We start from the raw sequence: 13,274 nt of genomic DNA, 5'->3' as shown, positions 1-13,274 counted from the left end.
TAGACTAGGGGCGGGGGCGGCTGGGTGGAGGCCCAGAATTGTGAATGAACGCCGTGTAAAGGTTCAGGCCAGCTCGCGTTCCCGCAGGCACGGTATACTTAGCCTCTATGATTTCGGTCCGACCCGCGTTATGCTAATTAATTCAAGCATTCAGAGCAGATTATCAGAGCACCCGCGCGTGACGCCGCTCCAACAGCACAAAACTAACCGCCAACTGACAAGACGCAATGTCCATTTCTGTGGAACACAAAACAGGAAATAGTTTCCTGTCGGCGCTAATCAAAGACGTTTAGAAACTTGAGGGGCGGGCACAGGGGATCAACGCTGGAGAACAGGTAGAATTAATCTGTGATCGAATTATCCGGACCCGTACTTTCTGTTATACTTAATCTAATCCTGACTGTTGATTTGCCATGAAAAATGTTGAAAACCTTGACCTCAGCGCAAGGATAATTTGCTGCAGTTATAGGGGAAGAAATCGAACTTTCATATCAAGAGTTTTTCCTGCAGACGTGTAATACGTACTGTCAAAACATGTAAGCTACTAGCTAGACGTGTACTAGCTAGACATGTACTAGCTAGACGTGTACTAGCTAGACGTGTACTAGCTAAACATGTACTAGCTAGACGTGTACTAGCTAGACGTGTACTAGCTAAACATGTACTAGCTAGACGTGTACTAGCTAGACGTGTACTAGCTAAACATGTACTAGCTAGACGTGTACTAGCTAGACGTGTACTAGCTAGACGTGTACTAGCTAGACGTGTACTAGCTAGACGTGTACTAGCTAAACATGTACTAGCTAGACGTGTACTAGCTAGACGTGTACTAGCTAAACATGTACTAGCTAGACGTGTACTAGCTAGACGTGTACTAGCTAGACGTGTACTAGCTAAACATGTACTAGCTAGACGTGTACTAGCTAGACGTGTACTAGCTAGACGTGTACTAGCTAGACGTGTACTAGCTAGACGTGTACAACCTAGACGTGTACTAGCAGGTGGTGAATGTTATGTTCCCGTGGTCCTGTCAATGTTATGTTCCCGTGGTCCTGTCAATGTTATGTTCCCGTGGTCCTGTCAATGTTATGTTCCCGTGGTCCTGACAATGTTATGCTTCGTGGTCTTGTCAATGTTATGTTCCCGTGGTCCTGTCAATGTTATGTTCCCGTGGTCCTGTCAATGTTATGCTTCGTGGTCTTGTCAATGTTATGTTCCCGTGATCTTTTCAATGTTATGCTTCGTGGTCTTGTCAATGTTATGTTCCCGTGGTCCTGTCAATGTTATGTTCCCATGTTCCTGTCGATGTTATGTTCCCGTGGTCCTGTCAATGTTATGTTCCCGCGATCCTGTCAATGTTATGTTCCCGTGGTCCTGTCAATGTTATGTTCCCGTGGTCCTGTCAATGTTATGTTCCCGTGGTCCTGTCAATGTTATGTTCCCGCGATCCTGTCAATGTTATGTTCCCGTGGTCCTGTCAATGTTATGTTCCCGTGGTCGTGTCAATGTTATGTTCCCGTGGTCCTGTCAATGTTATGTTCCCGTGTCAATGTTATGTTCCCGTGGTCGTGTCAATGTTATGTTCCCGTGGTCCTGTCAATGTTATGTTCCCGTGGTCCTGTCAATGTTATGTTCCCGTGGTCCTGTCAATGTTATGTTCCCGTGGTCCTGTCAATGTTATGTTCCCGTGACAATGTTATGTTCCCGTGATCCTGTCAAAATGTTATGTTCTCTTGGTCCTGTCATTTTTATGTTCCCGTTGTCCTGTCAATGTCATGTTTCCGTGGTCCTGACAATGTTATGTTCCCGTGGTCCTGTCATTTTTATGTTCCCGTGGTCCTGACAATGTTATGTTCCCGTGATCCTGTCAAAATGTTATGTTCTCTTGGTCCTGTCATTTTTATGTTCCCGTTGTCCTGTCAATGTCATGTTTCCGGGGTCCTGACAATGTTATGTTCCCGTGGTCCTGACAATGTTATGCTTCGTGGTCTTGTCAATGTTATGTTCCCGTGGTCCTGTCAATGTTATGTTCCCGTGGTCTTTTCAATGTTATGCTTCGTGGTCTTGTCAATGTTATGTTCCCGTGGTCCTGTCAATGTTATGCTTCGTGGTCTTGTCAATGTTATGTTCCCGTGATCTTTTCAATGTTATGCTTCGTGGTCTTGTCAATGTTATGTTCCCGTGGTCCTGTCAATGTTATGTTCCCGTGTTCCTGTCGATGTTATGTTCCCGTGGTCCTGTCAATGTTATGTTCCCGCGATCCTGTCAATGTTATGTTCCCGTGGTCCTGTCAATGTTATGTTCCCGTGGTCCTGTCAATGTTATGTTCCCGTGGTCCTGTCAATGTTATGTTCCCGCGATCCTGTCAATGTTATGTTCCCGTGGTCCTGTCAATGTTATGTTCCCGTGGTCGTGTCAATGTTATGTTCCCGTGGTCCTGTCAATGTTATGTTCCCGTGTCAATGTTATGTTCCCGTGTCAATGTTATGTTCCCGTGTCAATGTTATGTTCCCGTGGTCCTGTCAATGTTATGTTCCCGTGTCAATGTTATGTTCCCGTGGTCCTGTCAATGTTATGTTCCCGTGGTCCTGTCAATGTTATGTTCCCGTGGTCCTGTCAATGTTATGTTCCCGTGTCATTTTTATGTTCCCGTGGTCCTGTCAATGTTATGTTCCCGTGGTCCTGTCAATGTTATGTTCCCGTGGTCCTGTCAATGTTATGTTCCCGTGTCATTTTTATGTTCCCGTGGTCCTGTCAATGTTATGTTCCCGTGTCAATGTTATGTTCCCGTGGTCCTGTCAATGTTATGTTCCCCTGTCAATGTTATGTTCCCGTGGTCCTGTCAATGTTATGTTCCCGTGGTCCTGTCAATGTTATGTTCCCGTGGTCCTGTCAATGTTATGTTCCCGTGATCCTGTCAATGTTATGTTCCCGTGACAATGTTATGTTCCCGTGTCAATGTTATGTTCCCGTGTCAATGTTATGTTCCCGTGGTCCTGTCAATGTTATGTTCCCGTGGTCCTGTCAATGTTATGTTCCCGTGGTCCTGTCAATGTTATGTTCCCGTGGTCCTGTCAATGTTATGTTCCCGTGGTCCTGTCAATGTTATGTTCCCGTGGTCCTGTCAATGTTATGTTCCCGTGGTCCTGTCAATGTTATGTTCCCGTGTCAATGTTATGTTCCCGTGTCAATGTTATGTTCCCGTGTCAATGTTATGTTCCCGTGGTCCTGTCAATGTTATGTTCCCGTGGTCCTGTCAATGTTATGTTCCCGTGGTCGTGTCAATGTTATGTTCCCGTGGTCCTGTCAATGTTATGTTCCCGTGGTCCTGTCAATGTTATGTTCCCGTGGTCCTGTCAATGTTATGTTCCCGTGTCAATGTTATGGTGTATGGTTGAAGCCGTCTATGTACACATGCGCTCCATCTCCACCTACTGAACTGAGAGTGCAAGATACACTCCATCCACTGTTGAGAGTGCAAGATACACTCCATCCACTGTTGAGAGTGCAAGATACACTCCATCCACTGTTGAGAGTGCTAGTCACCCGCCACCCCCAGCCGGGGGGGGGGGGGGGGTCCTGAGTGAAGTAAGATTGTTTGCACACTCCTGTCTGCAGCAATGTACACATCTCTCGTGCATTCACTTGACTTGTCATGTACACATCTCTCAGACTTGTCATGTACACATATCCCAGACTTGTCATGTACACATCTCTCAGACTTGTCATGTACACATCTCTCAGACTTGTCATGTACACATCTCTCTGAGTTGTCATGTACACATCTCTCAGACATGTCATGTACACATCTCTCAGACTTGTCATGTACACATCTCTCAGACTTGTCATGTACACATCTCTGAGACTTGTCATGTACACATCTCTCAGACTTGTCATGTACACATCTCTGAGACTTGTCATGTACACATCTCTCAGACTTGTCATGTATATATCTCTCAGACTTGTCATGTACAGATATCTCAGACTTGTCATGTACACATCTCTGAGACTTGTCATGTACACATATCTCAGACTTGTCATGTACACATCTCTCAGACTTGTCATGTACACATCTCTCAGACTTGTCATGTACACATCTCTCAGACTTGTCATGTACACATGTCTCAGACTTGTCATGTACACATCTCTCAGACTTGTCATGTACACATCTCTCAGACTTGTCATGTACACATCTCTCAGACTTGTCATGTACACATCTCTCAGACTTGTCATGTACACATCTCTCAGACTTGTCATGTACACATCTCTCAGACTTGTCATGTACACACCTGGTTTCAAACTTGATAAACACTCACATTTCTTCACTGACGAGTTAGAAATACTGCTGATTTCACAGACTCAAACACGTGTAGCACTAGTCTTGTACTAGCTTAGATTGTAGGGTGTACAGCTTGTCCAAAGAACGCCACTACTGAACACAAGGCTTTAGTCTTGTTAATCCCGTGGTTTGTTTACTTCTATACGTCAAACCGACGCATTCTAAAAAAACAATTTGGTCCCCGACTTTGCAATACCGTCTCCGTAAACAACATATATAGTTATTACAACATTATATTTTTGAACATCATATTATAAAAACTTTATATTAAAAAACATATTGTAAATTGTATTATTACAACATTATATTTTTACAATATTTTATTATTACAACCTTTTATTATTACATCCTTATATTATCACAATATTATATTATTACAAACTTATATTATTACAACATTAAATTATTACAACATTTTATTATTATATTATTAGAACATTATATTATTACAACATTATATTATTACAACCTTATATTATTACAACATTAAATTATTACAACATTTTATTATTATATTATTAGAACATTATATTATTAGAACATTATACTATTACAACATTATATTATTACAACAATATATTATTACACTTTGTATGATTAAAACAATATTATTACAACATTATATTATTACAACCTTGTATTTTTAAAAAAAATTATATTATTACAACATTATATTATTACACTTTGCATTATTAAAATAATATTATTACAACATTATATTATTACAACTATGTATTATTAAAACATTATATTATTAAAACATTATATTATTACAACATTATATTATTACAACATTATATTATTACAACATTATATTATTACAACATTATATTATTACAACATTATATTATTACAACATTATATTATTACAACATTATATTATTACAACATTATATTATTACATTACAAAATTGAACTCAGTTGACCGTTCACACATGAAAAACCGTCTGCCGGCTTAGATGACCGGCTACACCCTGAGAATCCCGTGTGTGCCGGCTTAGATGACCGGCTACGGCCTGAGAATCCCGTGTGTGCCGGCTACAGCCTGAGAATCCCGTGTGTGCCGGCTACACCCTGAGAATCCCGCGTGTGCCGGCTTAGATGACCGGCTACGGCCTGAGAATCCCGTGTGTGCCGGCTACGGCCTGAGAATCCCGTGTGTGCCGGCTACAGCCTGAGAATCCCCTGTGTGCCGGCTACACCCTGAGAATCCCGTGTGTGCCGGCTACAGCCTGAGAATCCCGTGTGTGCCGGCTTAGATGACCGGCTACAGCCTGAGAATCCCGTGTGTGCCGGCTTAGATGACCGGCTACAGCCTGAGAATCCCGTGTGTGCCGGCTTAGATGACCGGCTACAGCCTGAGAATCCCGTGTCTGCCGGCTTAGATGACCGGCTACAGCCTGAGAATCCCGTGTGTGCCGGCTACAGCCTGAGAATCCCGTGTGTGCCGGCTACAGCCTGAGAATCCCGTGTGTGCCGGCTACAGCCTAAGAATCCCGTGTGTGCCGGCTACAGCCTGAGAATCCCGTGTGTGCCGGCTACGGCCTGAGAATCCCGTGTGTGCCGGCTTAGATGACCGGCTACAGCCTAAGAATCCCGTGTGTGCCGGCTACAGCCTGAGAATCCCCTGTGTGCCGGCTCTATGGGGACCCACCCAGCCAAACCTGTCCATTAGACGAGCGACATACCCGGCAGGTCGGGCAGTGACAGCACGCGTGTGTATCTAGGCATTAGCTCGTGTTTGCTCCTTCAGCTTATCAGGGGCTGTCGACACTCTGGCCGATGGCTGGATGGTCACATTGGACAGTACAACACCATGGATTTATAATGCCGATGACTGGATGGTCACATTGGACAGTACAGCACCATGGATTTATAAGGCCGATGGCAAGATGGTCAAATTGGACAGTACAACACCATGGATTTATAAGGCTGATGGCAAGATGCTCAAATTGGACAGTACAACGCCATGGATTTATAAGGCCGATGGCAAGATGCTCAAATTGGACAGTACAACACCGTGGATTAATAAGGCCGATGTACCAGTACAAGAGAGAGTTGTACCAGTACAAGCTAGAGCTGTACCTGTAGAAGAGAGAGTTGTACCAGTACAAGAGAGAGTTGTACCAGTACAAGAGAGAGTTGTACCAGTACAAGAGAGAGTTGTACCAGTACAAGAGAGAGTTGTACCAGTACAAGCTAGAGCTGTACCAGTACAAGAGAGAGTTGTACCAGTACAAGAGAGAGTTGTACCAGTACAAGAGAAAGTTGAACCAGTACAAGAGAGAGTTGTGCCAATAGAAGAGAGAGTTTTAATGTACAAGAGAGTTGTACCAGTACAAGCTAGAGCTGTACCAGTACAAGAGAGAGCTGTACCAGTACAAGAGAGAGTTGTACCAGTACAAGAGAGAGTTATACCAGTACAAGAGAGAGTTGTACCAGTACAAGAGAGAGTTGTACCAGTACAAGAGAGAGATGTATCAGTACAAGAGAGAGCTGTACCAGTACACGAGAGCACTGTGCGAGTCAGGTAGAAGATCCAGGAATGTGGTCCCTGGCTTGATCTCTCCACAAAAGATTTGAATATTCTCAATATTGAATAAAGCTTCTGTGTCAGTCAGGCCCAATGTAAACAGACGCCATCTTGAAGTGCGCTACGGGCGGGTAGACCACGAACTGGCTAGAGCAAGAGGAGACTACTGGGCCAATCTTCTGTGTTATGCCATGGGTTATTGAACCTGAATTCAGCCACAGCTGAGATCGCTTGTAATAAATAAACAAGGCTGTGTGTATCAACATATGTCAACATATCTTTCTTCATAATTTTAAAATTAAATGAAAGAAATCAGTCCATCCACGCACCAAGTGAAGGTTTGTGCCTTCAAGAAATAGGTTAGGTTCCTACCAAAGGCCTTCGTTGAACTTATTGACAAGTTTAGATGCCAGACGATATCCGGATCTTTGGCCATGTCACGTGACAGTCAACTGACACGTGACCGGCTCGACTGGTCCCCAGACACGCCTGCCTGTAGACGGGGCGGGGAGAGGGGGGAGGGGCTGGCCTATTGTTGGCGCCAGCTCGGTGAAGACCGTATCTGGTGCGGACATCAAAGGGAGCGGGGTAGAGATACGGCTAGAAAACATTCATGAGTTATTGCAGGCTCTAATCTTTGGGCTTGTTGATGTGTCCGCAACCCTACCCCCGACAAAGCCCGTCCATACCTTGTCAAAGCCCCTCCATACCCCGTCAAAGCCCCTCCAAGCCCCTCCAATGACCAGGACTAGTATGCGTCTACAGCCCAGTCCAACACACCTCCAACCTTATGCCCCCCCCCCTTACTTCCACGTTGCCATCTGCCCTAAAAGATCACAAAAAAATTGTCATCTGCCCTAAAAGATCATAAAAAAACATTGTCATCTGCCCTAAACGTTCATCAAAAAATTGTCCTCTGCCCTAAAAGATCACAAAAAACATTGTCATCTGCCCTAAGATCACAAAAAAAACATTGTCATCTGCCCTCCTACACTAATAAACCACAGGTGGCTTGACCCCCCCCCCCTCCTCACCTACTTTTCCTACTACTTTCCCCCCCATTAAAACAACCACAGGATAATCTAAACTCCTCCCACTAAACAGGATAATCTAAACTCCCACTAAACTGGATAATCTAAACTCCTCCCACTAAACAGGATAGACTAAACTCCACCCACTTAACAGGATAATCTAAACTCCTCCCACTAAATAGGATATCATAAACTCCACCCACTAAACAGGATATCTTAAACTCCACCCACTAAACAGGATATCATAAACTCCACCCGCTAAACTGGATAGCCTAAACTCCACCCACTAAACAGGATATCATAAACTCCACCCACTAAACAGGATAGCCTAAACTTCACCCACTAAACATGATAGCCTAAACTCCACCCACTAAACAGGATAGCCTAAACTCCACCCTCTAATCAGGATAGCCTAAACTCCACCCACGATTCCTACAGCCTATGTGCCCGCCCATCAAGCCCACAACCTAAACTCCGCCTACTAAGCCCATATAGCTTAAACGTCAGCCACTCAGACCATAGCCTAACCTCCCCACCCACTAAGCCCCCATCTTACCCTCCCCGCCCCCTAAGCCCACAGCCCACCTTCATGTGTGTTCAACATGAAAGCATGAGTGACCTAAAAAAATATCTCAAGACACTTTGAATCTACTGTCAAAGTTTCCTTGTACGTCCGCTCCCCTCCCGCCGGCCTCTCCAATGCGCGACGAATGCTACAAGTAATGTTGGGACGTTCGCTTGCTAGAATCACTCGTTGATAGCCGGCGCTGGGTAGGAGAGAAAGATAGCTGCGCGGAGTATTTGTTTACTTAGTATTTTTTAAAGAATACTTTTCTATGTAACCAAATAGAGTGCGGGGTACTGTTAAGTAGAAGCGAACTTGTTCCTATCATTTTGTCTATTTATGTGAATTTAATGCCAACTACAAATAAAATTGAAAGATAAAAGACGCACATAGATCAAGCTACGCTGAAATATTCTCTCATGTTATATTTCATTGTCCAGGAACAACAAAGCCATTTTTGTGGTGACGCAAAATAGATCATATTTCTAGTTCCGCCACAGACATACAATTCATACATGTACACATACAGATAAAAATATTTACATATATTATTATATTGACATACGAATTATTTGATCATTTTGTGCTGTTACGTTCAAGTCCGAAAAAATTAATAGGTGGAGTCACCCCCAGTGTTTCTTCTAGACTTTTTTCTCCGGTAGGGGGCACTTCTTGGAATTTCGGGGGGGGGGGGAATGGACGACAATAATTGGTGGGGCGGTAGATATTTTTCGGGGGGGGGGGGGGGAGGGGGGGGGGGAGAAGGGTCCCGAGGAGACCTACCCCCTACCCCTACTGTCAGATAGCCATTACCCTAACCTACCCCCTACCCCTACTGTCAGATAGCCCTTACCCTAACCTACCCCTGCTGTCAGATAGCCCTTACCCTAACCTACCCCTGCTGTCAGATAGCCCTTACCCTAACCTACCCCCTACCCTACTGTCAGATAGCCCTTACCCTAACCTACCCCCTACCCTACTGTCAGATAGCCCTTACCCTAACCTACCCCCTACCCTACTGTCAGATAGCCCTTACCCTAACCTACCCCCTACCCCTGCTGTCAGATAGCCCCCCCCCCCCCTAACCTGAGATATCTGGCCAGCCCAATCGACCTCTGCACCTGTCAATCAAGCGATGTCGTCACCAGACTGCGTGTGGTCTCGCACACGGCGGGTTGCATCGCTTGCACCCCCACCGCACCCCCACCCCATCCCCACCCTCACCTCCCCCTCCTAGCGTCACTTTCTAAATCACCGGCCAGCGGTAGGTTAAAGGTCAAATAGAACATCTATAGTTCGTGCAGTGGTAGAGGACGGACGTCATCAAGTATAATGCAGACATTGGACAGTAAAACACCAGGAGAGGACGTACTGAGGAGAAGACGTACTGAGGACGTAATGAGGACGTAATGAGGAGAGGACGTACTGAGGAGAGGATGTACTGAGGACGTAATGAGGAGAGGACGTACTGAGGAGAGGACGTACTGAGGACGTAATGAGGAGAGGACGTACTGAGGAGAAGACGTACTGAGGAGAGGACGTACTGAGGAGAGGACGTACTGAGGACGTAATGAGGAGAGGACGTACTGAGGAGAGGACGTACTGAGGAGAAGACGTACTGAAGAGAGGACGTACTGAAGAGAGGACGTACTGAGGACGTAATGAGGAGAGGACGTACTGAGGAGAGGACGTACTGAGGAGAGGACGTAATGAGGACGTACTGAGGAGAGGACGTACTGAGGAGAGGACGTACTGAAGAGAGGACGTACTGAGGACGTAATGAGGAGAGGAGGTACTGAGGAGAAGACGTACTGAGGAGCGGACGTACTGAAGAGAGGACGTACTGAGGACGTTATGAAGAGAGGAGGTACTAAGGAGAGGACGTACTGAGGAGCGGACGTACTGAAGAGAGGACGTACTGAAGAGAGGACGTACTGAGGACGTAATGAGGAGAGGACGTACTGAGGAGAGGACGTAATTAGCAGAGGACGTACTGAGGAGAGGACGTACTGAGGAGAGGACGTACTGAGGAGCGGACGTACTGAGGAGAGGACGTAATTAGCAGAGGACGTACTGAGGAGAGGACGTACTGAGGAGAGGACGTACTGAGGACGTACTGAGGAAAGGACGTATTGGGGGGGTGACGTACTGAAGACAGAACGTACTTAGAGATCCACATGTTAGAGAATCCTGGGTTTATTACATACTAGAGCGAGATTAGCAGGAATCAGTTTATTCTATCATCCATGACTGCTTTAATCTGTAGGATGATGTAATGGTATAAATCTGGTATGTAATGGTATACATTTTTATTCTGTAGGATGATGTAATGATATATATCTTTAGTCTGTGGGATTCCGACAATGACTTAACAATTAATTAGTCGCTATTGTTATCTCTACAGAACTATGAAATAGCTACTTGCACTTATCGGTGCTGTTATGGCAGTTTAAAGTGTAATGTGTAAGATTATGGCAGTTATAGCTAGTTATAATCTGTAGTACTATAGCAGTTATTGTTAGCTATAATCCGTAGGATTATTGCAGTTATCGTTAACTCTAATCTGTAGGATTAAGTCAATTTGGCCAAGCGAGCCGCACGCCCCCCGAGCAAACAGAGCAGACCTGAGGCAGGCGATGCTGGCCATGAAAGCATCTGTCGTCTGCTGGCTAAACTAGCTGTTTGGTCAGGGGAGGAACTCAGCTTGACGGGGAGACGTTGGACGACTGCGTTTATTTATAGCTCAAACACCGCTGGCGTCTGCTCAAGTGGGTCTCAAATCTTTCTGTCTGAGCAGGTCTCAAATCTATCTGTCTGAGCAGGTCTCAAATCTTTCTGTCTGAGTAGGTCTCAAATCTTTCTGTCTGAGCAGGTCTCAAATCTTTCTGTCTGAGCAGGTCTCAAATCTTTCTGTCTGTCTGAGCAGTTCTCAAATCTTTCTGTCTGAGCAGGTATCAAATCTTTCTGTCTGTCTGAGCAGTTCTCAAATCTTTCTGTCTGAGCAGGTCTCAAATCTTTCTGTCTGAGCAGGTCTCAAATCTTTCTGTCTGTCTGAGCAGGTCTCAAATCTTTCTGTCTGAGCAGGTCTCAAATCTTTCTGTCTGAGCAGGTCTCAAATCTTTCTGTCTGAACAGGTCTCAAATCTTTCTGTCTGAGCAAGTCTCAAATCTTTCTGTCTGAGCAGGTCTCAAATCTTTCTGTCTGAGCAGGTCTCAAATCTTTCTGTCTGAGCAGGTCTCATATCTTTCTGTCTGAGCAGGTCTCAAATCTTTCTGTCTGAGCAGGTCTCAAATCTTTCTGTCTGAGCAGGTCTCAAATCTTTCTGTCTGAGCAGGTCTCAAATCTTTCTGTCTGAGCAGGTCTCAAATCTTTCTGTCTGTCTGAGCAGGTGTCAAATCTTTCTGTCTGAACAGGTCTCAAATCTTTCTGTCTTTCTGAGCAGGTCTCAAATCTTTCTGTCTGAGCAGGTCTCAAATCTTTCTGTTTGTCTGAGCAGGTCTCAAAACTTTCTGTCTGAGCAGGTCTCAAATCTTTCTGTCTGAGCAGTTCCAAAATCTTTCTGTCTGAGCAGGTCTCAAATCTTTCTGTCTGAGCAGGTCTCAAATCTTTCTGTCTGAGCAGGTCTCAAATCTTTCTGTCTGTCTGAGCAGGTCTCAAAACTTTCTGACTGAGCAGGTCTCAAATCTTTCTGTCTGAGCAGTTCCAAAATCTTTCTGTCTGAGCAGGTCTCAAATCTTTCTGTCTGAGCAGTTCCAAAATCTTTCTGTCTGAGCAGGTCTCAAATCTTTCTGTTTGGAGGTGTTTTAATTATGAAAAGGTGGTGATTGGCCAGGTCTAGTGATGTTCCTTGTGATTGGCCAGGTCTAGTGATGTTGCTTGTGATGGCCAGGTCTAGTGATGTTGCTTGTGATGGCCAGGTCTAGTGATGTTGCTTGTGATGGCCAGGTCTAGTGATGTTGCTTGTGATTGGCCAGGTCTAGTGATGTTCCTTGTGATTGGCCAGGTCTAGTGATGTTGCTTGTGATGGCCAGGTCTAGTGATGTTGCTTGTGATGGCCAGGTCTAGTGATGTTGCTTGTGATGGCCAGGTCTAGTGATGTTGCTTGTGATTGGCCAGGTCTAGTGATGTTCCTTGTGATTGGCCAGGTCTAGTGATGTTGCTTGTGATGGCCAGGTCTAGTGATGTTGCTTGTGATGGCCAGGTCTAGTGATGTTGCTTGTGATTGGCCAGGTCTAGTGATGTTCCTTGTGATTGGCCAGGTCTAGTGATGTTGCTTGTGAGGGCCAGGTCTAGTGATGTTGCTTGTGATGGCCACTTGTTTCACTACCGAAGGTCATGAATTGTTCTAGACAGCCCGTGGGGCGCTGCATGCATGGCGTGCACCCTCTAGCCCGAGGGGTGCTGTATGCCTGGCATGCACCCCTCTGATCCGCCCGTAACAGTGTGATCTACGGCTACGCATGACTGCGTGTCTGAACGGCGGCAGACATGAAAGCCCAAAGATTTGAAACCTTTTCAAAGTCCCCACAGCCGAGAGGGGAGCTAAATCTATTCAAAGTCAACTTCTAATTAGGCCGTGTTTTATCCATTTCTTCCTGGCGACCTCGTTATGTGGCGAACAATAGCTCGATCTGTCGTGTCATAATACGCCAGCCCTGCCCCCTCGCCACCACAAATATTGAATGTTGCTCTGGGGTGGCAGGGGGGGGGGGGGGGGGTCCACAAATGTTTAATTTTGGGGTTTGTGGGGGTGGGTCTAGAAATATTTAGTGTTTGGTTGAAGGGGGGGGGGGCGATACCAAAATT

The 13,274-nt window shown here is 45.4% G+C and overlaps 1 protein-coding gene across 1 annotated transcript; it reads right to left on the bottom strand.

Moving 5' to 3' along the window:
• Window positions 1-9,757: 9,757 nt before the first annotated feature.
• LOC131954806 (uncharacterized) lies at window positions 9,758-11,115 on the bottom strand. Its single transcript, XM_059318601.1, has 2 exons — window positions 11,093-11,115; window positions 9,758-10,616 (listed from the first exon to the last, which is right to left on the bottom strand). The coding sequence occupies exons 1-2, from the start codon at window positions 11,113-11,115 to the stop codon at window positions 9,758-9,760; spliced, it is 882 nt and encodes a 293-aa protein (XP_059174584.1).
• Window positions 11,116-13,274: the final 2,159 nt, after the last annotated feature.

Source organism: Physella acuta, unplaced genomic scaffold, assembly GCF_028476545.2.
Source record: "Physella acuta isolate Inbredline_101_S28 unplaced genomic scaffold, ASM2847654v3 ptg000079l, whole genome shotgun sequence".
NCBI lineage: Eukaryota > Metazoa > Mollusca > Gastropoda > Physidae > Physella > Physella acuta.
This window is presented reverse-complemented; position numbering and strand designations above follow the sequence as displayed.